Here is a 27,250-nt window from a genome sequence, read left to right as displayed (position 1 = left end):
ATGAGTTGTGGACCTTCTCTTGTTTCTGTTGTTGATACAGCTTTAATATCACCAAGTTATTTCAATTTTCTTGTATTTGTTGAGACTTGTTTTGTGTCTGAGTATATGGTCAGTTTGGGAGAAAGTTCTTTGAGCTGCTGAGAATAAGGTGTATTGTTTTGCATTTGGGTGAAATGCCTGACAGAAACAACATAAGGGAAGAATTTATTTTGACCTACAGTTTCAGATAGTTCAGAGTATGGTTGGTTCCATGTGTTTGGACACAGCATCGTGGTGGTGGGAGTTGGAGGAACAGAAAAGCCATTTATTGCATGGTAAGCAAAAACACTAGGGATGAAATGCCCACTGGCACTGTCCTCCCCACAGCAACCTTCCTCCATCTCTAAAGTTTCTGTAACTTTGCAAAATGGTGTCTCCATCTGGGAACCAAGAGTCCAACACATGAGCCTGTGGGGGTCAATTTAAAACTTAAAGCATGATCGTAATCATGGTTCTCTCCCTTTCTTCTCCTGTGTCTCCTGCTGACATCATCCCCTCGGCTTCTCTCTCTATGTATTATATGTACCTTCCACATTCTGTATAGCTTTACTCTTTTGTAGTTACAGTAGTATCTTTCTGTGAGTTCTTTCAACAGAAAAGCTTTGGATCCAACTATCTGCTATTGCCTGCCCTCTATCCCACACCAAGACTTTTACATGGACCCAGCTGTCCTGGAACTCAAAATGTAGACCAGCCTGGACTCAGACTCACAGAGATCCACCTGCCTCTCTCTGCTGAGTATTGGGATTAAAGGTGTGCACTACCACACCTGGCCCACATTAGAACTCTTGAAGAGCAATCTGGTAATTACTTCTCTCTCTCTCTCTCTCTCTCTCTCTCTCTCTCTCTCTCTCTCTCTCTCTCTTGGATTTTTTTAAAAGACAAGTCCTTTCTCTTTCTCTCCCTGTCTCTCTTCCCCCATTTCTCTTCCCTTTCTCTCTCCCTCCCTTCTTCTCTCCATCTCTGATATAACAGACAAATCAGGTTGAAGAGAGGCTGGCTGACCACTGTGTACAGAACATAATCACCAACGGCTGCTTATTTAACAGAGTCAGAGGCTGTGACTAGAGAAGTTTTGCTAGAAAGGAGTAGTGACTGTGGCAATCCCAGAGCTTGGCCTATAGCCATGATTTATTTATATCTCTACTTCTCTTCATAAATATGAATCTTTTGTAGACAGGGATCAGCTTTCAGATTTTTGATAGCACTGCAAATTGTACATTAAATTTTACTGAATGGATAAATGAGTTGATTGATGACTCTTGATTCCCCAACTGGACCAGCATCCATCCTGGACTCTGAAATTTAACATAGACCTTTGAAATCAACAAATTTTAGAACTTCTTTGGGTATTGTTTTAAGAAACGCTGTTTTGAACTAGGCCAAAGTTAACCAAACTGTAATCCTGGTGCTTGGAAAGCTGCAGTAGGAAAATCATGATAAATTCGATGCCAGCCTGGGTTAAGAGCAAGACTCTGTCTCAAAAAATAAAATGCAGGGCCATCGGAATGGATCAGTAAGCAAAGCACTTGCTCTGTACTTGCTTTGTTGACGGAGTTATCCCAGAACCCCCACAAGGAGGCAGGAGAGGGCCAACTCCACATGGTCCCCCGACACCCACTTGTGCATTGTGGCACACTCACACCCAAAATATACACATATAAAATAATAATAAATAGCTTCTTTAAAAGAAGAGGTAGGAAGAAGAAGATCTTCAAAAGGGTAATAAAGAAAACTAGTTGGGCAGTGGTGGTGCACACATTTAACTCCAGCACTGGGGAGGCAGAGGCAGCAGATCTCTGTGGATCCGAGGACAGCTTGAACTACAGAAAGTTTTAGAACCATCAGGGCAAACTTTGTCTTGAAAAGAAATAGAGAAGGCTGGACAGGAGAAAGATGAGAAGATGACTATTTTAACAACTGGAGTACAGAATTCCTTTGTAACTTTACCAAAATGATTTTTATTAGAACCAGGACTTTTATGTTTTGAGCTTTGAAACAAGGTCTCCCAGGACATCTTGGAACTCAAGATGTAGTCAAGGATAGCCTTAGGCTTGTGTCCTCTTCCATGTCCTCTCAGGTGCAGAGATTACAGGCATGTGCTGCTATGATCAGTTTCTTTGTATCAATTCTTGGTCCCTATATATGTAATGATTCTGGAGTGACTTAGTATAAGAATTTGTTTTCTCACTTATCTTGAATAGTCCAGAAGCAATACATTTTCAAAGCTGGTATGTATAGTCCCATCATTTGGAAAGTAGAGGCAAGAGGATCAGAAAAGAGTTCAAGGTCATCTTTTGAATACATACTGACCTTAAAGCCATTTTAGACTACATGAGACCCTATCTCAAGAACAAAAGCAATGGATCTGGAGATGGGTCAGTGACTAAGAACACTGACTACTCTTCCAGAGAATCCTGCTTCAATTCCCAGAATCTCAAATGGTGGCTCACAACCACCCAGTTCCAGGGAACCAGACACCCTCTTCTGGCTTCCAAAGGTACAAGTGGTATACATACATTTATGCAAAATACCCATACTCATAAAATTGTGTGTGTGTGTGTGTGTGTGCATGTGTGTGTATAAAACCAAAAATATCTAACTTATGTTAGTTCTCCTTAATTTGCTAATATTTTATAGAGGTTCTTCACTAATAGGAATTATATTGTAGAGACATTAAGTATGTACTTAAATACTTACTGATTTTCTGTGAGATAGCAAGTCATTAACTTGAAAACAGAATAAGACTGGTCTGTACCATGCATCATTAGTTGCCCTCTGGCAACAATGAACTTCTTCAACATCTTTATATCTAAAGCAGGAAATCATAAATTACTTTATATTTGATATTCTGATCTATTTCTAAGGGCATAAATTCCCAATCTGTTATTTTTGTGTATGAAACATTGCCATAGCAACAATGAAATTGTAAAACATTATAAAGTGAAATAACTGCCAATTTGATAGCATTTTAGGATTCAAAAATTTCCCTTGTTTGTGTTGTCAACAACAAAACACAGCTCTCATTTTTTTATGGGGTAGGGGTATAAAGCTTTTTTATTAAGATATATTTTTATTAACTAATTTTTAAAACATATTCTTCTGTCACATATTACATCCCTACTGCACTTTCATCTCCCTTCTCTTCCCCCACTTTCCCCAGACTCACTTCTCCGTTTCCCTTCAGAAAAGCACAGGCCTTCCAGGGATGTCAACCAAACACGGCATAACAAGTTACAGTAGGCTAGCCACATACCCTCATATCAAGGCTGGATGAGGCAACCCAGGAGGAGGAAAATGGTCCCCAAAGCAGGCAAAAGAGTCAGAGACAGCCCCTGCTCTCACTGTTAGGAGTCCATGAGAACAACAAGCTATAACACATATGCAGAAGACCTAGGTCAGACCCATGCAGGCTCCCTGATTGTTCAGTCTCCATGAGCCCCTGTGAGCCCCAGTCACCTGATTCTGTGCGCTGTTTTCTTGTGTCTTGATCCCTTTGGCTCCTACAGTTCTTTTCCCTCCACCACCACCCACTGTACTCCATGGTTCCCCACAGAGCTCTCAGCTCAAATGGAATAAGAGATAGTTTATTCTGGAACCATTCTGAGAGACCACAACGCAGAGACACAGATTTGGGTTACTGCAAATTCCATGTTCCAGTGTGGAAACAGATTCATAGTTTTACGGAACAAATCAAGGCAAGTTTAAAGTACACTGGCAGGACATCAGAGAGAAAGGTACAATGCGACGGGGGAGGGTTTTCTATAGATCCAAAATGCTATGTGAGCTTTTGGGTTAGTGGAAGCTAGTGGAGCTAGTTTAATTAAGTTAATATATACCAAAGTCTGGGCTTTGTGTTTTGTTTTGTTTTATCTATTAGTCACATGACTTTAGTTCCTAAGTGGACAAGGAATGGATGTTCCAGAGGCTCGAACTAGCTCAAGGTGTATTGTCTCTCGACCTGAAACAGCCCTGTCTCCTCACAGGACTTCAGTTCCAGTCAGTTCCTGCAGATACAGCTGTTCTTTTTCTTTTCTTTGTTTTGTTTCATTTGAGACAGGGTTTCTCTGTGTAGCCCTGGCTGTCCTAGAACTTACTCTCTAGACCAGGCTGGTCTTAAACTCAGAGATCCACGTAACTCTGCCTCTGGAGTGCTGAAATTTGAGGTGTGTACCACTAACACCTGGCACAACTTCTTTTCAGTAGTTTTTGTTTACAGTGTCACCTTCACCAAAAAGTTGGAATTATAACATACCTGGCCAACCAGGTATCAGTCTTATATATGTTAAAACAGTAACTACTAACTAATTCATATGACTAAATTTTAAATATTTTAATAAAATATTCATTTGTTATGTGGTTAAGTAATAAATACAGGCAAAAAGAACATTTAATATCCAAGCTAGATGTGGTGTACAAGTCTGTAATCCCAGTAACTGGGGAGGCTGAGGAAAGATGATAGTACTTTCAAAGCCAGCCTAGGCTATGTGGCAAGACCCTGTCACAATTAAACAAATGTATTAATCTTCCTTCTCCATAGTTATGTCTTCATAGAATGTTTCTCATATATGCTCTTGTTGGCAGAGTCCTAAGGTGTACAGAGAATCAAATAGTGAGCAACACAAGTGTTGGTGTGACTGGTTTTTGTTTTTTGTTTTTGTTTTCTCTCTTACAAAGTCACCAAGGAAGTTGGGCTTCATGGCTCAATATTTTTTTTTTTTTTGGTTTTTTCAAGACAGGGTTTCTCTGTGTAGTCCTGGCTGTCCTGGAACTCACTCTGTAGACCAGGCTGGCTTCAAACTCAGAAATCCGCCTGCCTCTGCCTCACAAGTGCTGGGATTAAAGGCGTGCGCCACCACCGCCCGGCTTATGGCTCAATATTTAATCCTAGCTATTTGAGAGGCTGAGGCAGGAGGATGGCAAATTCAACAACAGCCTAAGCTACAGAGTGAGTTCAAAATGAACATGAATAACTAATTACTAAGACTCAATTATTTTAAATACTACTTGGAAGACCTCTTAAACACCATAATCTGATTAATTTTGTGCCCTTAGAAACTTCACAATGGATATTAAATTTCAATACAGAAAACATCTGGGGACACATAAACCACATTTAAAGCAGAACACATCAAATACCTGTTTGATTTGGAAGGTCTTTCATTGTGCCCACAGGGCCTATCATATGACAATCATGGCACTTAACCGTATGACGTTGTGACACACAATCATGGTACTTAACCGTATTACGTTGTGACAGACAATCATGGCACTTAACCGTATTACGTTGTGACACACAATCATGGCACTTAACCGTATTACGTTGTGACAGACAATCATGGCACTTAACCGTATTACGTTGTGACACACAATCATGGCACTTAACCGTATTACGTTGTGACACTTTGGCTTATTTGCCTTTTAGATTGACAAGTTCCACAACAGGGCCAACGTTCCCTGAGATATTTGTTCCTTGCTGTACCTTGCACATAGCAGATCCATTAAATAAGTTGCTTTCTGCTTCAACTTGAGAAAATGCTCAGGCTTTATAGTGGAGGAAAGTGAGATATGTAGTTGACAGCCAGATAGTTCCCAAATATGTCAGCTTTCAGCCAGAATCAATGAAACTATCCACCCAGTCCACAGGTGACTCAGAAAATCAAAGTACTTGTCTTTCTATTATCAATGTGCATTTTCCCCTTTGGCTTTCTTCAGGAAGATATATTAATTATTGTCATGTCTCCCCATATCTCCAATACATAGCTAAGTACATGGCAGAGTCCCAATAATCATTGATCAAAATTAATGCATAAATGAATAAATAGGACCTACAGAAGATTTATAGTTCTGTCTGCTATGAATGTTTTTGGTGTTTTAGTTTTCTGAGATTATGGTTTCACAGCTCAGGTTGCCGGGAATTCACTAAACCAGGCTGAATTTTATTATTGTTTTTATCACTGCTATTACTACTGTTATTATTTAATCATCATTCTGAACTTTCTCCTGTTATTCAACAGATTATTTTTTTACCCCACAATATAACTGATTAAAGTTTCCTTTCCTTATATTCCTTGAAGTCCCCCCCCCACTTTCCCTCCTACCAGGATCCACATACTTTTTATCCCTCATTAGAAAACAGACATCTGAGGAATAATAAAAAGATAAATTAAAAACAAACAAATTGGAATATGACAAAACAACCAGACAAGAAAAATAGCCAAAGAAAAAGCACAAGAAATGAATATAGATGCAGAACACATGTTTGCCCACTCAGGAATTTATAAAAAGATAAAACAGGAAGTCATAATAAATATTTGAAAGATCACAAGATAGATCTTTCTCTTTTTTGGGTTTTTTGTTGTTTGTTTCTTTGTTTTTCGAGACAGGGTTTCTCTGTGTAGTCCTGGCTGTCCTGGAACTCACTTTGTAGACCAGGCTGGCCTCGAACGCAGAAATCTGCCTGCCTCTGCCTCCCAAGTGCTGGGATTAAAGGCATGTGCCACCACTGCCCAGCAATCTTTCTTTATTTATTACTTTTATTTTTTTACAGTCCAGTCATTGCTCCCCGCCCCCAGTATGTCCAACCTCCCACAGTTCCTTATCCCATTTCATCTCCCCCCTGTCTTCAAGAGGATGTCCCCACCCCCAACCTGCCAGGCCTCCCCACTCCCTGGGCCCTCAAGTCTCTTGAGGTTTAGGCCCCTCTTCTCCCACTGAGGCCAGACCAGTAGTCTTCTGGGGGGGGTGTATATGCAGGGGGGAGAGGAGCTGGGATCAGCTCCTGTATGCTGCCTGGTTGGTGGCTTCATGTCTGAGATATCTAAGGGGTCTGGGTTAGTTGAGATTGTTGGTCTTCCTATGGGGTCACCCTCCTCCTCAGCTTCTTCCAGCCTTTTCCTAATTCAATCACAGAGGACCCTGACTTCAGTCCATTGGTTGGATGTAAGTATCCGTGTCTGTCTCTGTCAGCTGCTTATTGAGGACATACTAGGCTCCTGTCTGAAAGCACACTATAGCATCAATAATAGTGTCAGGCCTTGGAGCCTCTCCCCTTGAGATGGATCTCAAGTTGGGCCGATCACTGAAACTCCTTTCCCTCAGTCTCCCACCCCCTGAGGTTACATATTTCCATTCATTGTGCTGGCCCTTAGGTCTTCTCTCCTGTCTCTTGAACCCAACCCTAACACCTGATCATGTTCCCCTCTTCTCTCCCCCCTCCTCTCCCACCCAGGTCCCTCCCTCCCTCTGCCTCCCATGACTGTCTTCTCCCTCTCATGTGGGATTAAGGCATCCTCACTTGAGCCCTTCTGCTTGTTCATCTTCTTTACTTCTGTGGATTGTATCCTGGGTATTCTGTACCTTTTTGGCTAATATCCACTTATTAGTGAGTACATACCAAGCATGTCTGTTGCTACCCACGTCCGACCTGCAGAATAAGGCAACGGCAACTGCATTCTTCTTCAAGCGGTTTATTCAGCTATCCCTGTACAGAGAGCTTCTCTCTCCTTCTCCTCCCCACGCAGCCCCTTATAAGCATTGCCTTGATCCTATCAGCAGCTGCCACGCAGTCACTGGTGATTGGCCATTCTCAATGATGCGAGGTGGGGTGATCGGGTAACCACACCTCTCAGCACATACAACTCCATATATGGAGTTGTCTTTTCTCTCAAGCAATGCAAAACATAAAAAACAAAAAAGTTTTATGCAAGCAGAAGAGCATAGAGGTCTGACCCCCTGTATTTGAAGGGAGATTGTCAACCCCATTTTCACCACCTGCCATCTACAGTATGGTTACCATGGGTGACCCAACCCGATGCTGTTTTCCAGGGGACAGGAACTAGGGCAAAACCTGTATGCAGACATATGTCCGAGGGCATACAGCACCCTCTGCGGTACTACGCCCTACATTCTCCTGCATGTTACAACTCAGAGCTCTTCAAATAGCTTAGCCAGATTTGCAGGGACTGGCCTCCTTCAAGAGCAGTAAATGCTTGAACAATCATGGCATTGGCATTGCGCTGTTGCATACACATCTTCAGAATGGACCATAGTGCTAGGCAACTGACAAGAACAAGGCAAAAGCTAAGGGCTGCAATTCCCGCCCATTCTTTTAGGTGGTTCATTGCAGATCGGATCCAGAAGGCCAGGCCCTCAGCAACAGACAGGTCAACACAGGTGGAATTCATGTGCACCATGGCTAGCCGCAGCTTCTGAATCAAGCCATCAAAATCTTCCGTCCAATTTCCTGTAAAATACTGAGACAAATTTCTAGACAAATGAGCTGCTTGACTTGCATTTTCATATCTTACAGATGTCACACAAAGACCTGTATACGTCCACTGACAGCCCAACTGAGCTAATTCCATGAGCATGTCTACTTGCTCCTGGACTAGATCCACTCTTTGATTCACCAGCATAATGCCGGCTCTCAATTGAGAATTAATCTGCCTCTGTGTATCCAGGGCCGTAGCCGCATTGGCCTGCTGCAGTAGCAGCAGTAGCTGACACTGCAATAGGTGTCACAATGGCGGCAGTGTTACCAAAATCCCTTTGTGTCCTAAACAGGGTCCTAGCTGATGGTGCTTCCAAATGATTTACCTTTTTGCACTTCGGGTATAAACCTGGAGTTCGGTTTCTTTGATCCTGATTACCCTGCAGCTGTGGGCATTGATGCTTCAGGTGTCCTGGTTGCCTGCACTTAAAGCACGCATTATTATTTGCTGCACCTGTACCGCGAGTCATTTGCATCACAACAGCGGCTAGTCCTGCATTAGATAAAGGTCCTCCTATTTCCCTACAAACTTTCATCTTTAGACCAAACAAAATTTTCTTGTCTTTCTAGCTGTAATTTTAAGAGAAAAGCACCTTGTCACTGAGATATTTCTAAGAAAGACAACTCTTCTTTATCATAGAAGCCAAGAAGCTGCTGGGCCTTTTAAAAGCAGCTTATGCTGACAATCAGTTCCTGGAAAGGTTTTTCCAGCTCAGCTCGACTCTTAGCTACAGGTGTAGGGCAACTTATCAACCTCTGCTGTGCATATTAAGACTGCCTTTCAAACCAAGGTAAACTAGATCAAAGGCTGGATCAAGCAGTTTTAACGATCTTTTCTTTTGAACATGAAACATAGAACACCATAAAACATAGACCACCAATCATTCAAACAACAATTGACACACATGGACATTGGTGCACCAAGGACAAGACAATAAACAAAGAAAGCAGAACTAAGGATTCCTCCTGTGGAAGAGAGAAACTCAAGACGTCTCCTGAATTTTCTCTTGTTCATAGGAGAGCTCTGAAACAGCCTTTTAGGGTGGTGGCCGCGGCAAATTTGGCAGCCCTGGGGTAGAAGGTTCCACATTAAGTTCTGCCTTCTCCAGACTTCTTACTAATTTTTCTAGCTCTTCCTCAGTATCAGTATCCTCTCCCTCCTCATCTGTTTCTTCTGATTCCTCTGACTTTGCTGATCTCTCTTCTTTTAATTGCTCTAACGCTTCGGATCCTTTTTAAAGTTCCTTCTGACATCTTCCTTCTTTATCCTGGATGCAGCTACGCACCAACTTCCACAAAGGGTGGACACCACCTTTTAACTCTCCTTGCTCCCATACAAAATCAAGATCCCTCCCAAGCTTATCCCAGCTTCTAAGTGTCAAGTGACCTGAAACAGCAAACCATGGGGCCACTTTATCAATATCTTGTAAAATTTTTTCTAATGTAGAGGACTTTATCCCCAGCCCCTTTGCCTTTAACAGCTCTCTTAGGGCGACAAAAATTGGGTGACTCTGTGAAGTTCCCATCTTATAAGAAACTTGTCCGAAAACCCGGAACCACTAGTTTCACTTTTGCACTTTATCGTCTCCTCCGAAAGCCTGACTTGTCCCGCTAACCGGGAACCTACTTTCACTTTCAACTTTCACTTTCAACTCTCACTTTCAACTCTCACTTTCAACTCTTGCTTTCAACTCTCGATTTCAACTTGTCCCAATACCGGGAACCTATCTTGACAACCTAACTTGTCCCACTTACCTGGGAACTTATCTTGTCTCCTACTCAAGAACCTAACTTGTCCCACTTACCTGGGAACTTGCCCAGTTGACTATCCTGAAGCCGCAAGAAGTTCTGAACACGTCCCGAGAGGTTTCGGTGGATCCCAGGTTTCGGCACCACATGTCGCTATCCACGTCCGACCCGCGGCAACCGTGTTCTTCTTCAAGCGGTTTATTCAGCTATCCCTGTACAGCAAGCTTCTCTCTCCTTCTCCTCCCCGTGCATCCCCTTATAAGCATTGCCTTGACCCTATCAGCAGCTGCCACAAAATCACTGGTGATTGGCCATTCTCAATGATGCGAGCACATACAACTCCATATATGGAGTTGTCTTTTCTCTCAGGCAATGCCTATGCCAAGCACCACCTTGTAATGGTGAGAGTGGAGCCGCTTCCCACACATATCCTTTTGATCTGAGTTATCTCAGGATGATACTCTTCATGATATCCTCATTCTTAATAGTTGAATAATGAAACCACAGAAAATGTAAATGAAACACATTTTCTGTATCCATTCTTCTGCTGTGGGACTTCTAGGTTGTTTCCAGCTTCTGGCTATCATAGATAAGGCTGCTATGAACATAGTGGAAGATGTGCCTCTGTGGTATGGTGGGCCATCTTAAAGAAATTGAAGAAGACCTCAGAAAATGGAGAGATCTCCCACACTCATGGATCAGTCGACTTAATATAGTAAAACTAGCCATTCTACCAAAAGCAATCTGCAGATTCAACACAATCCCCATCAAAATTCCAACACAATTCTTCAGAGACATGGAAAAAGCAATTCTCAGTTTCATATGGAAAAAATACAAAATATCCAGGAGAGTGAAATCAATTCTTAACAATAAAAGGACTTCTGGGGGAATCACCACCCCTGACCTCAAGCTGTACTACACAACAATAGTGATAAAAAAAAAAACCTGCATGGTATTGGTACAGAGACAGGCAGGAAGATCAATGGAATAGAATTGAAGACCCAGAAATAAAACCACACACTTATGGACACTTGATCTTTGACAAAGAGGCCAAAAATATACAAAGGAAAAAAGAAAGCATCTTCAATAAATGGTGCTGGTCTAACTGGCTGTCTGTATGTATAAAAATGAAAATAGATCCATATGTGTCACTTTGCACAAAGTTCAAGTCCAAGTGGATCAAGGACCTCAACATAAAACCAGATACGCTGAATCTAATAGAAAATGGGAAAGAGCCTCCGAAGAGCCCCCAACTCATTCGCATGGGGGGAATTTCACGTATAGAAATGTTCAAAGTCCTTACTCATCAGGGAAATGCAAATCAAAATGACCCTGAAATTCCAATCACAATGCAAAGCAGGTCACATTTGTAGACTAAAGGGTTTGTAGCTGGGTTGGTGTTTACCTCTCTCCTCTGGTAGCAGGCAGAGGACCTTCCAGTATCATGAACACTAACCAGTTGGAGTGAAGGCTCTAGGTAGGCTCCAGATTGACTTCTCCATGTTCAATGAGTTGTTTAGATGTTGTCTTCAGCAACAGGACTTTGCCTTCAATTTGTAGAAAGTCTTGGCAATAGCCTTAAACCAGCTTGACTTTGAGTGTCGGAACTAATTAAATGTAGGCACCACCAGCCCCAGCTGGCAAAAGTTTGGGTTTTTGTGTGTTCATTTCTCTAAGACAGGATCTTAGGTAGACTAGAATGTGCTAGAATGTGTTCCACTTCACTATGTACTTGTGTAAAGACCCTCCCCCACGAAGGGAGGATCTCCCTCAAGCCTCAGGAATTCACAGCCACCCAAAAACTCACAAGACACCATTCTTGATGCAACAGCAAGAGGTATATTTTGAGATCAGTCGACTGAGGCTAAGACTCAAGTGACCCACGCAGGGGCAGAGGAGTGTCGACCTCGTGGGCTGGGAGTGGAGGGCTTATATAGGACTGAATCACAAACCAAGGGGGTGAGGGGGTTACCAAGGAAACATAACATAAAAATAGCGGAAAATTCCAGAGGAACCTAACCTAAGTGAGTCAGGGGCATGTGGAAAACACTCTGTATACTCATTCTTCTCAAAAATGTGGTCTTGCCATGTCACTGTGGCCTTGCCCTGTCATTGTGGCCCTGCCCTGTCACTTGTTCAACTATTTCTCAGTTGCTTGGACATGGCCCTGCCCTGTCATCATGGTTACTAGTTTTTCAGCACCACCTAGATGACTTGCATTCCTCTCTTCTGGTTCCTGAAACCAGCCAGTCTACATTTTTAGCTTGCTTCAGAGAAAATTTTCCATGCCCTTTAAAGTGAGGCTTAGAGAAAAGCCTATATACATTTAATAAAATGATTTTTATAATTTTCCCTCTACACTTGACAATGAATTTGGACACCCAATTCTTTCCTCAAACTATTAAGATTATAGACATGTGTCATCATGCCTAGCTACAAATGCTTTAAAGGTTTAAAATCTCTCTCCCACCCTCCCTCCCGGCCTCCCTCCCTCCCTCCCCAACTAAGCCTTCACCCCAATTGATTAGTATTCATCCTTCCCTCCCTCTCTCTCTTTGTATATGTTTGTGTGTGTTTGTGTCTGTGCCGGTGTCTGCTATAACATACAAATTAAAGTCAGAGGACTACTCTGGGAATCAGTTCTCTTCTACAGCAGACTGAACTCAGTGTCAGGCTTTCTGGCCTTGCAAATGTTTTGAACAGCAGAATTGAATTGGACTCAATATTCAAATAATTTAAAATATGTAACAACACATTTTAAATTTATCATCATTTATGAAGGGATTATCACCTAAAGTTGTTATTTTTTTAAAACTGAGTTACAGAGTTGACACCTGGAAATGTAGCAGTGTCAACTGAATTAATTAGAAACAGCTTCCAAATTCCAGACCTTTTTTTGTTGTTGCTGCTGCTGTTTTGTATTGTTCAAGACAAGATTTTGCTGTGGCCCAGGCTGGTCTCCACTCACACTGTAGCCCAAGATGGTTTTAAATGGGGGGATAGGTTGGGAGTGAGGTTGTGTGTCTTCTTGTCTCAGCTCCAGAGTGACGAGATTATAGGTATACAATAACACATATAGTAAGTTCCAGGATTTTTGTTTGTTTTTGTTTCTTTGAGACAGGGTTTCTCTATGTAGTCTTGTCTTCCGTGGAACTCACACTGTAGACCAGGCTGGCTTCGAACTTATAAACCCATAGAGATCTACCTGCCTCTGCCTCCCAAGATTAAAGGCATGTAGCACCATGCTGGACCTGAACTTTAAAAATATTTTTTAACTCTCTTTGGTATTTTATGTGTGTGTGGGTGTTTTGGCTGCACATATGTGCACCATTTGTTTTGAAAACTCATGGTACTTCCTTGACTCAAGACCTGATTTTGCTTGCAGTTTTCGATTACTCTGCTGTTGCTTTCTCACTTCAATCTTTTACAGCTCTTCACTGCCCTTGCCTCTCTCTCAAGATGTTTTGCCATTTGCTTCTTTAGTCTTCACCACCAAACGAAAAAAAGTAGGGTCTGTGCCTCAGACTGCCTTAAGACAATGGTCTTCCTGTTTGCCTCTGCCTCACAACTATTGGAAGTACAGAAATGCACTATTGCACCTGGGATCTACCAAACTTTTAGATACCATGGAGCATCTAACTCTGATTATCCCCTCATTCTTCCCTTTAGTTCTTTGCTGACATATATCCTTTCTTCTTGACCTTTGACAAAGTGATATTACATCTTTTCTTTTGTTTATATCCTTAAAGTTTGTGACTGTACTATGCTGTCCAGAGTCTATCTTAGAGCTGTCAGTCCCTTTTCTTTTCCTTCTCCAGTGATGGCATTGCAGCTGGGTGCCTCCATTTCTGACACCTACCAGTTTGATTTTCTAGCATCTTTCTCTGTACCATTTTCCCATGTGACTTCATTTACAATAGTCCTTTAAATGTGTAAAGTCTTTACTGACATTTTCCTTTTATGTCTTCATACTTCTTTTCCATCCTTAAAGTCTTATAAACTTAAACATACTGTATTTCAAACCTGGAGTTGAGCTCATCTGTGGTAGCACAAACCTTTAATCCCAGCACTCAGGAGGCAGAGGTAGGCAGGTCTCTGTGAGTCTGAGGCCAGCCTGGTCTACAGAGTGAATTCCAGGACAGCCAGGGCTACACAAAGAAACCATGTCTCAAAAAACAAAAATAAAATAAAAGAAAGAGAAGCTGGGGGCTGGGGGTATAAACAATTTAGACAGTGGCTCGGGGAGTACTCACAAGCACTCGGTAGACACGACTCCCATATGAGAAAGTTTCCTTATAATATAGTATACAAAATGGCAGGCAAGCCAGGTAACAGTTACCTAGGCCTTAACATTCCATCTAGACTTTAATACTTTACCTAAGTCTTTACATATCTGACCCAAAATTTACTTACTTTGAGGAAGAAATTTACTCTTCATAATCAAAGATTTAAACTTACTAGCACTGATAATGAAGAATATTTAGTTCCCAGCAAGTATCTGGGAGAAAATGTTGAATGAAAAAATTACTCAAGGCTGGTATTCTAGCTCAGTGCTGAAGCTATGTCTAGTAAGGTGGGTAGGAGGGGATGGTTGACAATGATAGTCTCCTAGAAACAAAACATCTTAGTTTTGCCAGCAGCCCAGCTGCCAATCTATCAACAAAGAATACGATGAACTAAACTGTGAACTAAACTGTGCACGTGGATTTAAGTGGCTTAGCCCTTTCAAAAGTTCATTACCATGGCAGTGTGTAAGGTTTTTGGGGTGTGTGTGTTTGCAGACGGTTTCTTCTGTGTTGCCCTGCCTGTCCTGGAACTTGACTTGTCTGAGTGTCTTGTCTTGAGTGCTGGGATTAAAGACGTGAGCCACCATCGCCTTGGCTGAGCTTTACTTTATTTATTTATTTTTTTTAATAATGTGATTTGTGACGACTGTGGCACTAGTTATTAATAATCACCCGGAAAGAAGCAAATATCGGACTCACTTGAGATAAATCAAATTTTTTTTTTTTTTTTTTTTTTTTTTTGTCTTTCCTCCAAAAAGCAAGTATGCCAAACATTTCTACTACTTTGGATCAAACTTTCTGACTCAGGCATTTGTGCTACCGAGGAGAGCCACTTCTTTGAAGGCTTCATTTCTTTCTCATAAATGAGAACAGGGAGCTCTGATCTGAACGCTGTTAAGTAGTTATTAGGGCCTTTCTTCCACACACAGGGAGACGCTTTCCCACACTCTGCTCCTTTCACCCAGCGCCCTAATTCCGACAGCTATGGAGGTAGGAAAGGGGAGTTCTTCCGTAAAGACCAGGGCTCCTCTGCCACGTGGGCCTCCGCCGGCCCTTCTGCCCACAAAACCTTCCTCAGAGCAAGCGAGCTCCCCTCAGGCCTGACTGAGGAAACACCGGGTCGCGATGCGCTGGCAGCGACAGGCGGAAGCTGCGAGCGGCCCAGCCCCGCGCCGCCCGCCCGCCCGGGAAGGAACGAGGGCGGAGCGCGCACACGGAAATCCGTCCAGGAGGGCGGGTGGAACCTGGGGAGTGAGACTTCCGGTGGCGCAAAGCGTGTCGGGATCAGCTTGCGGCAAACCTCCTTCCCCGGCCCGTAGTGAGACCACCGTTAGCCCCGCTTCTGCTCCCACCGCTTGCTCTCGGCCAGACGCTCGGCCGCGGCGGCCGCCGCTGCGTCTCCCGCAACTTTCGGCCCCGTCCACTCGGTTCCCGGGCAGCCGGCGTGCGTTCGGCTGCGGCTTCGGCAGACATGTTGTGAGGCGGCGGCGCGGGTGCCCGAAAGATGGTTCGGCCGAGGCGGCTGCAACCGCTGCTGCTGGCGGCGGCCGCGGGGGCTCCGGCTCTGTAGAGCCGACCCTGCTGTGTGTTCGCCGGGTACCGCGGCCTGGCGTGCGCTCCCGTTCCGTTTAGGTTCGGTTAGACGACAGCGCCAGTCCGTTTGAGGCGCCGCGCAGGGTGGTTCTTCAGCCCTGGGAGTGGTGTCCCTGGAGCCCTCAGCCCCCTGGCCTTGCCTTCATATTCACACTAAAATCGCTCACGCAGTGGGTGTTGCCTGCCCTCGAGCCCGCTCCTTCCTGGTTTCTGCGCCGTACTCTGAGCCTCCCGGACCCCGTCATCCCTCTCCAGGGACAGCCTGTTGAGAAATCTGCGTGCAGTGGGGGGACCAGAGGCGAGGAGTTTAAAAGTTGGGGCTTGAAAGACAGGAAGGTGCGATGGCTTCCTCGTCTGGCAACGATGATGATCTCACTATTCCCAGAGCTGCTATAAATAAGATGATCAAAGAGACTCTCCCGAATGTCCGGGTAGCCAACGATGCCCGAGAGCTGGTAGTGAACTGCTGCACTGAATTCATTCACCTTATATCTTCTGAAGCCAACGAGATTTGTAACAAGTCAGAAAAGAAGACCATTTCACCAGAGCATGTCATACAAGGTAAGCAGTTTGTGTGGGATTTGGTTTAAATGAAGGTCCAGGAGAAGAGTCCGGCTAGTAGAGTAACCACCTCGTGTCATAGAGCCTTCATTCCACTTCACTAGTAAGTGCAGTTAATGAAAAGTCAAAACGGCACACAGACAGCTTGGACCTTAAGGAATACCTCTGTAGCATTCTTCGGACATTGTTTTCCATCCAGCTAATGCAATTAAGGAGTGCAAACATTAGGGTAAACAAACAGCCTTAACACCTAACTGGTACAGCTTCCAATCAGGTCTTCAAGCAACAAAAATTGACAGTCTATGGCTAAACTTGGATAATAACTGAGAAAGGAACCTCAAAGTTCTCTCTTGAAAAGTTAAATTTTAGAACTTCCATGCATGAGTTCAGTCAGACAGAGAGTACCTCTTCCTCACCTGTGTAGAGGAAAAGATTTATTTTTTGAACACAGGGTTAGAAAAAACTCTTGGGCTGTGATTGGAGGGCAGTGGCATATCATCTACCATCTAGACGAGGGCCCTAGGTCTGATTCCCAGCATTGAGTTTAAAAGAAAAAAAAGTTTTATCGACACGAATGTGTTCAGTGTTGTAAAGTTAATTGCTTTCCAGAAAGGAAGTATATTTTTGCTTTAGAAAACGGTAAGATGGTGGAACATTCATCACCAGGTAACCAAAGCAAGTGCCACATTTTTTTTTTCCTTTTTGACTCTCTCCAACTATTGATTGATCTTTGAAAATTATTTGTAAAAGGTGACTAAGGCAGGGTGGGGATGGCAGTCCTGAGGCTTGAACCTAGGGCCTGACACATGCTAGTCACCGCTCTGTTGCTGAGCTACAGCTTGTCCTTCCCTCCGGATGTTCTCGTTTGGATGTGTATATATATTTAAACTTTTATAGAAAAGACATCTAAAGGTTTCCACCGTTCCTTATGCTGGAAAGGATTAGCAGTAGGGATTTGGGGGACTGTTTTGATGGTTGCAGGGAAAGGAGATGAAAGGGCTTTTGAGATAATTCCTATGGCTTTTCATGAACTCTTAGGAGAAAGTTACATTCAGTTTGAGACAGTAACTTTTGGTTTATAGTAATCTATTGAAAATTTCTGTGGGAACAATTTCTTCATTACTTTTTAAAGTTAAAAGGAACAAATTTAATCATACTAGGCAGGTAGTTCTCTATCATTGCCTTTTTATAAATTTATAAGTATCTATAAAGTTTTTACTTTCCTGTTAATGTAGAATAGAGAACGCATATGTTCATATGAAACATCCATTTTCCACTGTCAGTATTGACAAGAAGATCAATTGACTAATTTTTGAGCCTTTATCCTGTGCTGATCTTAGATTTAAAATACACCCTGCTGTGATATGGGCATCTCTCAAGGCTGAGTACTTCTGCATAGCTGAAGTCAATCCCAGTAAGTAGGTAGTGGAGCCATGATTGTGTGTGTGTGTGTGTGTGTGTGTGTGTGTGTGTGTGTGTGTGTGTGTGTGTGTGTATGTATTAATAATCATTTTACATACACATATACTCTGCCATTTCAGCACATAGTAGACAGCTAAAAAAGAAGCAATTTTTTTTCAGGGTTAGGAAAGGCAAGATGCTAACGGGATCCTACTCTGTCACCTAGCCTGGGCTCACACTTAGAGCCTCTTCCTGCAGTCTCTTGAATACTTGGAGTATGGACGTATAACCACTATTCCCTGTTGCTTATTTGATTCTTTTGTATGTACGTGCTGAACTTAGGGCCTTATATGTGCTGGGCAAACACGGTGCCACAGAGTTGTGTTTCCAGCCTGCATACCTGATTCTTAAAACTAGTATTTTTTTTTCCCCTACTTGTTTGGTTTGCTGAGTGGTAAGAAAAATGGAGGCCAAGTTGTTTTTCTTTTTGAGTTTTTAAGTCTTTGAGAAGGTATTAACAAATAGCTAACATTTCCTTTGACTCTTTATGAAGGACTAGAAGAACCACCTTTGTCAGGCATCAAGTTTTTAGTGAAAACTGAAGATTCCAGTAAGATCTGCCTAACATTTGTTTGTACCACAGAAGTGGTGATTGTTCCAAAAATCTAATAACACAATCTGTCTGGTTGGGAGAAGGCTCATTCTTTTCTAGGATATATTTAGAGTTCCAGTTGACATGATGATTGAAATGCAGCTGTCGTAAGCCATGTACAAAACAGTTTACTTTGGAATATGCTAACTTCAGTTTAATGCCTGACTTAGAAAGTTACACTGAAAGGCTATTTTCCTTTGATGATGGCAATCCACTAATGTTAGGAACTGAATTAGCCTGTCGTCATTCACAAATTTACCCTCTTCTTGTAATGTTGCCATTAAGTATGTAAGAATATCTATACTTTTGCTCAAATTAGTGTAGGTTTTACTGCCATTTCATATTATGTAAGTTTTGAGAATCTTTTTCCCTGTCTTTGTTTTTTTTTGTTTGTTTGTTTGTTTGTTTTTGAGATAGGATTTTTCTGTGTAGTCCTGGCTGTTCTGGAATTCACTTTGTAGACCAAGCTGGCCTTGAACTCAGAGATCAGCCTATCTCTGCCTCCCAAGTGCTGGGATTAAAGGGAAATGCCACCACCACTGCCCAGTTAAACAAAGAAAAAAGATTTCTTGAAAGAGAGTTTCACAGTATAGCCCTGGCTGTCCTGGAACTCTGAGATCTGCCTGCCTCTATCTACCTCTGCCCCTGGCCCTGCCCCTGTCCCCTGAGGGCTGGAATTAAAGGTATATGCCACCATACTTGTTTATTGTTTTTCTTAAAATGATCTTTTTTTGAAGATGCTATTAGAAATTTAACCCAGAGCCCCATGCATGTTAGGCAAGTGCTTTCTATCTCTTCACTTCACTACTGTCTGAGGCTTTTGTTTTTCTCCTTCAGCCCCACACTTTCTGATGTAGTTGGCATTGTGGTAAGAATATAGAAATGAATGATTCTCAGTCCTTAACTGTTTCCTAGTTTTATGGGAGTACTGTACCATGGATGACATGATTGCCAGGGGTCTTCATGCCAAGCCGATGAGGCAAGAATCTACTCTGACCTATATCGTCTTGCTGTATTTTAAGTGAAAAATAATCATATTCTTCCCTCCCACAAATGAGAAACTACAGAAACTAGAGGTTGCTAATTTGTGTTGTTTTTAATCCAAACTGTGTTTGTTAGGATGAGTCCTTACGAAGATTAATTCAGGTACTTTTAGAGCTGCTGCTTCTTGAAGTAGTTTCCTTTTGTCAGCCATACTTTTCTGTCTATAGGCTAACAGAACAGTGGAGCAGCTAGCCTACAAGAGAATAGTTTATGTACGGCTAAAAACTGTATGGGTTTTATAGCATCCTGGGCACTTCACATCCATGAAGTAAGAATTGGGGCTTTGCACCAGGAGGCTTTTTTTGTTTTTTCTTTCTTTTTTCTTTTTCTTTTTATTTCCTCTTGTCTTTTGGAGAAGGATGAAGATCTTTTGCCAAAAGCATGTTTTTGTAGGGAGGTCATCACTCCCTGGAAAAAGTTGATTTGTGTGATTTAAATGGGGCTGTACAATATTTTTTTCCTTTTTAAGTCTGAAATGCTCAAACGTCTCCTTGATTGGGACAAGTGTATACTGATTACTACACTCTGGGTGTAATGGAGGAAGGAAAATCTTAACTCGTCTTTCATCCTGCCTTTCTATAACGCCTTTCAAATACATGTTCCCTGCCTACAGTTTTTGTTTTTCGAGACAGGGTTTCTCTGTGTAGCCCTGGCTGTCCTGGAACTCACTCTGTAGACCAAGCTGGCCTCGAACTCAGAAATCCGCCTGCCTCTGCCTCCCAAGTGCTGGGATTAAAGGTGTGGGCCATTACTGCCTGGCTAAAATGTGTATAGCCCAGGCTGGCCTCTAACTTGTGATCCTCCTGCCTCTGTGTCCTTCAGCAAATCCTACTGGTGTCCACAACTGGCCTACTTTTTAAGAATTGGAACAAACTATGTCATTAAAAAGTAAATTCCAGTTATTTGCCTTTTTTGTATTTAAGAAAGTAACAGACTTAATGATGCTTGACTTACTTTGAGTGGTATATGAAAGACTTTTTTTTTTTTTTTTGGAGACAGGGTTTCTCTGTATAGCTTTGACTGTCCTGGAACTCACTCTGTAGACCAGGCTGGCTTCCAACTCAGAAGTCCACCTGCCTCTGCCTCCCAAGTGCTGGGATTAAAGGCGTGCGCCACCACCGCCCAGTGAAAGACATTTTTCTTATTCAAACCACGTGTTACTCTTGTAAGAAACATAAATTTTAAAAATTAGGGAAAAATGAAGGCCTGTGCCTTGAAGTAGGCTTTTGCAGTACAACCAATTTGCTCAGATGTTAAGAGCATGATGCAGCTCTTGTAGAAGTATTTGGGTTCTCACATACCCATTAGATGCTACACAACTGCTTTTAACTCCAGCTCCTGGGGATCCTGTGCCCCCATCTAGCCTCTGAGGGGACTACACTCACATGTACCCATCTCTCCCTCTCCCCGCCCCCAATTCAAGCACACACACAAATAAAAATAAAACTTAAAGAATAATGGTTTTGAGTTTTTTTTTTTTTTTAAAGCATTTATTTATTTTATTTATATGACTACACTGTATGTAGCTGTCTTGAGACACACCAGAAGAGGGCATCAGATCCCATTATAGATGGTTGTAAGCCACCTTGTGGTTGCTGGGAATTGAACTCAAGACCTTTGGAAGAATAGTCAGTGCTCTTAACCGCTGAGCCATCTCTCAAGCCCCAAGAATAATGGTTGATAAAAATATTTTGTCTTAGCCACCCAGACAATTGCAAAGTAGCTGAAATAAGTAACATTAGAAAACAACAGTCTATCTCCCAAAGGGATACTAACCCAAAAAATAAATGTTCCTTATGTGAGAGAAAGCTATTTTTTCTTTACCTTTTCATTCTTTGATTTCGGTAGCACTAGAAAGTTTGGGCTTTGGCTCTTACATCAGTGAAGTAAAAGAAGTCTTACAAGAATGCAAGACAGTAGCATTAAAAAGAAGAAAGGCCAGTTCTCGTTTGGAAAACCTTGGCATTCCTGAAGAAGAATTATTGAGACAGCAACAGGAATTATTTGCAAAAGTAAGTAACATATTTTGAATTATTTTCATTAGAAAAATTTTCAAAATCAGTGGGGTTTTTTTTGTTTTTGTTTTTGTTTTTTTTTTTATCATTTCATAAGTCAACACACCTACCCAAAGGGTTCTTTCTGCAGCTCATTACAAAGTCAGATATTTAGAACTTGCCTAGTTTGACTCAGGTTTTTTTTTTTTTTTTTTTTTTTAAGAAAGTAATTCCAAATACTTCTTGGATTTTATCTCTTTTTTTTTTCCAGATAGAATGATCATTTAAAAGCATGGAAGTACACTTGCAGATTTTATTATGAGTGGAATACAGGGGAAAGTGTGGTTAACATTTTCTGTGTAGCAAGGTGTTGCTACAAGCTGGTTTTGAATTTACAGTCTTCTTGCCCTCCAAGTACTAAGATAAAAGGACCATCCCACCAAACCTCACTGCATTTGAGCCTTAAACATGATCAGGCATAAGATTCAAGTAGCATTTAACAAGGGGTAGAAAGAATTGTGGTTAAATATGCATGTGACTCTTCTAGAGGACCTGGGTTTGGTCCCCAGCACTCGGGTTGGGAGCTTCAAGGAAATCCAACCCTTTGTCCCCTAAGGGTGCCAGTGCTCACTGCACACACATTCTACAAACACACAAATGCAGTACATAATTAAAATAATAAATAAGAGGAAAACGTTTTCCAGTATTGACTGAGTTCTGACCATTTGTTAATCACATTATCAAGCAGTTTGTATATATTAGCTCATGTAATCCTCATAAGAATCTATAAGATGGGTTGGAGGGATGGCTCAGCAGGTAAAGGTGCTTGCTTGCTATCTCTGGAATTTTCCACTTAATATTTTGGTTGATTCCAGGTAACAGAAATCATGAAAAGTGAAACTCCATATGGGGAGACCACTGCACTGTTCCAAGTACATCCGCTTTGCTATCTGAAATCCTCTCCTCTTTAGATTATACTACCAATAGAGGCTAGTTTAAGTAAATGGGCCTTGCTTCTTTTCTTTATTCTTCCAGTTCCTTTCACTAGTACAGGAACAATGATTTAGTAGGTCTTTCGAGACAGGATTTCACTTGCAGCCTAGGCGGCCTCTGTCTTCCAGTGCTGGGATTATAAGTGTATGCCATCACACCCAGTGTCCAGAAACATTTTTGTGCTGGCTGTACCAGTTTGTCCTGTAGTAGCAACAAAATCCAATCTGCATTTTTTTTTTTTTTTTTTTTTTTTTTTGGTTCCAGAACCAGCCTAAACCTGTACCCTCTTGGGTGTTAGTCCCCACAGGTGGGTTTTCCATGCTTTCATACTTCAGTGAATACACCTGCTCTTGTGAGTCTGAGTTCAGTTCCACCAAGTCCTTCAAGCATAAGTTTTAAATGCTCAGGCCTCTTGTTCTGTTTCCAGGTTAGATTTGTGACTGCTGCTTATATATGGCATCTCCCTGGTGTCTTAGTGTTCTTTTGCTTTTTTAGTTCCCTGTTACCTGGTTAATGTCTTTTTACTTGTTTCAGTTGTTTCCCAGAACTGATGTTAACTCTCTTGCCTGGTTACACCCTATGTGTGCAGGAAAGAGAAAACAATATTTTAGTTTTATTTGAAATAAGTGTACAATTTAAACAGTAAGTGAAATCTAGGAGATTTTAGGCATATTGGATAAAAAGAATAAAGACAATGAAAATGTAAAAGTATGGTATACATTTCAGAAGCATTTTATGTTCTAGGTTTCTTTTGAAGCATAAGGATAGAAAATTATAATAAGAACTCAGAAGAAAATATCAGAGTAACTGTTATATTCTCTACAGTATTTTGTCCTAACTCTACTCGAGACCTTTTAAGCAACCGAAATTATGTTTATGTGAAAATTATAATTGAAGGAACAGGAGATAAGTAAGACAGGAAAAAGAGCCAAAGAGAGACTAATGCTGTTCTCTTTCCTAATCAGACTTTGTTTGTTTGTTTGTTTGTTTGGGACAAAGGTTTCCTTGTGGCTGTGGCTGCCAACTTAATCTGTTTACTAGGCTGGTCTTGAACTCAGATCTGTCTGCTTCTGTCTCCCAGGTACTGGGACTAAAGGCATGTATCATCATCACCCAACTCTGTCAACCTTTTTTTAAATAAAATATTTATTTTTATTTCATGTGTGTGGGTATTGCTTGCATTCAAGTTTATATACCACATGTGTACATTACTTGCAGATGCCAGAAGAGGGTGTTGGATCCCTTGGAAATGAAAATAACAGAAAGTTGTGATCACCCATGTGGGTGCTAGAAATCAACTTCTGTAAGAGAACCCAGTACTCTTAACTGCTGAGCCAAACTCTCCAGCCTCTCAAATAACCTTCCTTTCTTTTCTTCTTTCTTTTCTTTTTTCTTTTTTCTTTTCTCTTCTTTTTTTTTTTTTTTTTTTTTTTTTTTTTTTTTTTTTTTTTTTTTTTTTTTTTCCGAGACAGGGTTTCTCTGTGTAGCCCTGGCTGTCCTGGAACTCACACTGTAGACCAGGCTGGCCTCGAACTCAAGAAATCCACCTGCCTCTGCCTCCCAAGTGCTGGGATTAAAGGCGTGCGCCACCACTGCCTGTCTCAAATAACCTTTCAATTTCTTCAGTTGAACTAAAAATATTCAAGTTATTGTTTTCTAGATATTTCATAATTACATAGTACTTGGAAAAGATCTACATTTAATGTTTAAGTCTGTTAGTCGATTTAATTTATATTTAACTAGAATGTATACACTTGCTTTTATGTTTTTAATTCTTAGGCTAGACAGCAACAAGCAGAATTGGCCCAACAGGAATGGCTTCAAATGCAGCAAGCAGCTCAACAAGCCCAGCTTGCTGCAGCCTCAGCCAGCGCATCCAATCAGGCAGGATCTTCACAAGATGAAGAAGATGATGATGATATCTGAAATTCACCATCTGGGCTTCTGTTTCCGCTATAAGAAAACAGTGAAAGAAGTGCTTATCTGTAATCTAGTATGCATCTTGGTGGACTTACCATTTGGTATTCTAGAGACGTCTGCTGTCAGGTTTCAACTACTGTGCTATACATGTAAAACTGTCTCTTTGAACTATTGAAAATTTAAGTATAATATCAACTTTGAATTTGTAATGGTGTTTCTGGTATCTTAGACCAGTGTGAACCCTTTATTTGGTCAATAAACAGTGTTACAGAAAACTTCAGGTTTATAAAAATACAGTGAAATTTATAGAGATCTCTTAATCTGTATTTGTATTTTCTCTGCCCCTTTAACTGAACTAAAATTGAAAATTTTTATTGAGATGGGGCATGGTGTGATGCAGAATACATTGAATTAGGTTGTTGAAAAAGTTTAGTTCTATATAGTATCTAAATTTTTTTGTCTTTTAAAGTGAGTATATATACAGGCAACAATTATATATGCTCAGATAAATAAACTTGCTTTGAGGAAATTTCAATAAGACATTCAATTTCTAGGAAGGAAATGTATTCAGTAGTAGTTGTATAAATTTGGTGAGTTATGTTTTTGATTTTGTTACTGTTTTGTGTAGCATTGAAGACTGGTTTTACTATAGTATAATTTATCTTGAACTACACTATGCCATTTCAGAGACTGGCTAATCTTGAAGATTGTCACAGTTCTTACTGTTTCACTCCAGTTCCCTAATTGTTCATGGTTTTGGTTGCTTAGTCCATTGTTTGAGTACATAGGTAGGACTTGCGAGGCAGTCACTTGGGCTCTGTTGGTTTAACTGCGGTTCCTGTTTCGTCAAGCCTTTGCAGGGGAAGTAAACGAAAGCTAATGAACATGTTTGCTATGAAAAGGGGCTTTAAGTTCTTATTTACCATGTAGTTACCTAGTGTTTGGTTTTAGTGTAGCATTTACGTTTTCTTGACTAGGTGGCCTAAAGAATCTAATGCTCACTTTTGACATGACATCATTGTCCCCTCATCATAATTTAGTGATAGCTTTAAAAGTTTTGTGTTTGCTCAGAAAGTGTCATAACTGACCAGCCCTATATGAAGTGTTAACTTGCTTGTTAAAAGGGAGCAGCTTTAATTTGGGTTCAGTGCATAAAGTGTGGTGGTGTTTGTGAGAGGGATCCAGTGTATTTGGTGAAATGGCATATTACTTATATTTTGGAAACAGAAAAATGCCACCTAAGATTATATTATGTTATCTTAAGTCATTAAGTTCCTATGTCAGTTGCCAAGCCATTTAAACTTGTGTATTCACCAAGCCCCAGAAGAGAGTCTAGCTGCTAGGATTTCAATTTCAAGAGCTAAGAAATGTTTATAAGTATTAGATTTCTTAATATTCATATTTTTCAGTTTTAGAAGGGAAATTTATATGCATATTGTTATGCATTTATCAGATATTCTTCCCTCCCCATATTACAAAAAGGGCAGTAGTTTTGCTGAATGTTGTATGTTGAAATTATTTCAAGGTATTTCATGGATATGCCCATGACATGTTTGGAAAAAATAGAAGGAATTGTTTTTTTCAAAAAGGTTAAGTACCAAAGGTAGGTAGTTTAGTCTACAGAAATAAGTTAGTCACTTGTGGCTTTTCTAATTTGTACTGTAACATTCTTTTATTTTGTTTTAAGTATATGTTTCTCAAGTAAGCAATTTAGGTAATTTTCCATACCTTTTTCTTTCTGATGCAGACTTCAGGTTAATTAATATTTTACTGCATCTGATGGTGTATTATATGTTTGAAGCCTAGTGACTTTTAATTTTGATGTTCTTGTGATTTCATATGCTGTATTCTTCAAGCAATAAAATTCTGATGTGTTTTATAAATTGTTTTTATATTTAATGATTATCAGGCAATTTCTGTTTCCATTTTCACTACTTTGGAGAATGGTAAACCCAAAAGGCATTGGTTGTTTAGTATGCAGTACCCCAACTCATTAGTGCACTGCTGTTTCAGAGAACAGTTTTGTAATGTCCAGAGCCGGGAACGACAGAGCTCGCTAAGCAGAATCTTGTTAGTAGCATTTAAGAGTCACAGTTATTTGTTGCAGTAGTCATCAGAATGCTTTAGTCTTCGAGAAACAAAACCCCTAGTTTTTGAGAGATAAAAGTATTTAGTAAATATTTTCCCATCTCAAATAGATATTTTTTTCCAGCAGATTAGAAGATTGACATACTAAAACCCCCTCCCCTTTTCTAAAGACAGGATCTTGCTTCCTCAGCAAGCCCAAGTAGCCTCATAGTAGCAATCTCTTGCCAAAAGGGGAACTATTTTTAAAACTATGCACACCATATATATAAAAGAGGGCACAGGGCCGGGCAGTGCTGGTGCACGCCTTTAATCCCAGCACTTGGGAGGCAGAGGCAGGCGGATTTCTGAGTTCAAGGCCTGTTGAGGCCCGCACTCTGCCTCAACGCTTTGGGGCTACGTGCTCTGGTCAAGAGAGAGAGTGGGGCTGGAGGGGCAAGTGACTCGAAGAATGGAGACAAGACAGAGTGTATGGTCAGGTCTTAATTCTCGTCCCGTCTCTCTTATTGAAAGGAAATCTGGGGTATTTATAAACACAAGTAGAAGAACACAGGTGAAAACACTTTACCACGTGCACCATGCAGCTGGGGTCACTAAACAGCAAAACAAGCTATGTGGGATAAACAATATATTTATCAGAGTGTGCTCAGCTGTTATAGGC

At 41.2% G+C, this 27,250-nt stretch overlaps 2 protein-coding genes across 2 annotated transcripts in view; one reads left to right on the top strand and one right to left on the bottom strand.

The window, feature by feature from the left end:
- The window catches only part of LOC117712714 (coiled-coil domain-containing protein 18-like), a 186,493-nt gene extending 176,284 nt beyond the window's left edge, over positions 1–10,209 (bottom strand). The window contains 1 exon segment of the mRNA XM_034508817.2: positions 10,117–10,209. Within this exon segment, the coding sequence (XP_034364708.1) occupies positions 10,117–10,209 (93 nt within the window).
- A 5,377-nt stretch (positions 10,210–15,586) lies between these two features.
- On the top strand, positions 15,587–26,387 carry Dr1 (down-regulator of transcription 1). The gene is made up of 3 exons (XM_034508939.2): positions 15,587–16,500; positions 21,446–21,609; positions 24,364–26,387. The coding sequence occupies exons 1-3, from the start codon at positions 16,281–16,283 to the stop codon at positions 24,508–24,510; spliced, it is 531 nt and encodes a 176-aa protein (XP_034364830.1). The 5' UTR covers positions 15,587–16,280; the 3' UTR covers positions 24,511–26,387.
- Positions 26,388–27,250: the final 863 nt, after the last annotated feature.

This window comes from Arvicanthis niloticus, chromosome 7, assembly GCF_011762505.2.
Source record: "Arvicanthis niloticus isolate mArvNil1 chromosome 7, mArvNil1.pat.X, whole genome shotgun sequence".
Classification (NCBI taxonomy): Eukaryota; Metazoa; Chordata; class Mammalia; order Rodentia; family Muridae; genus Arvicanthis; species Arvicanthis niloticus.
Note: the sequence above shows the minus strand (reverse complement) of the source record. Positions and strands in the feature narration are given on the sequence as shown.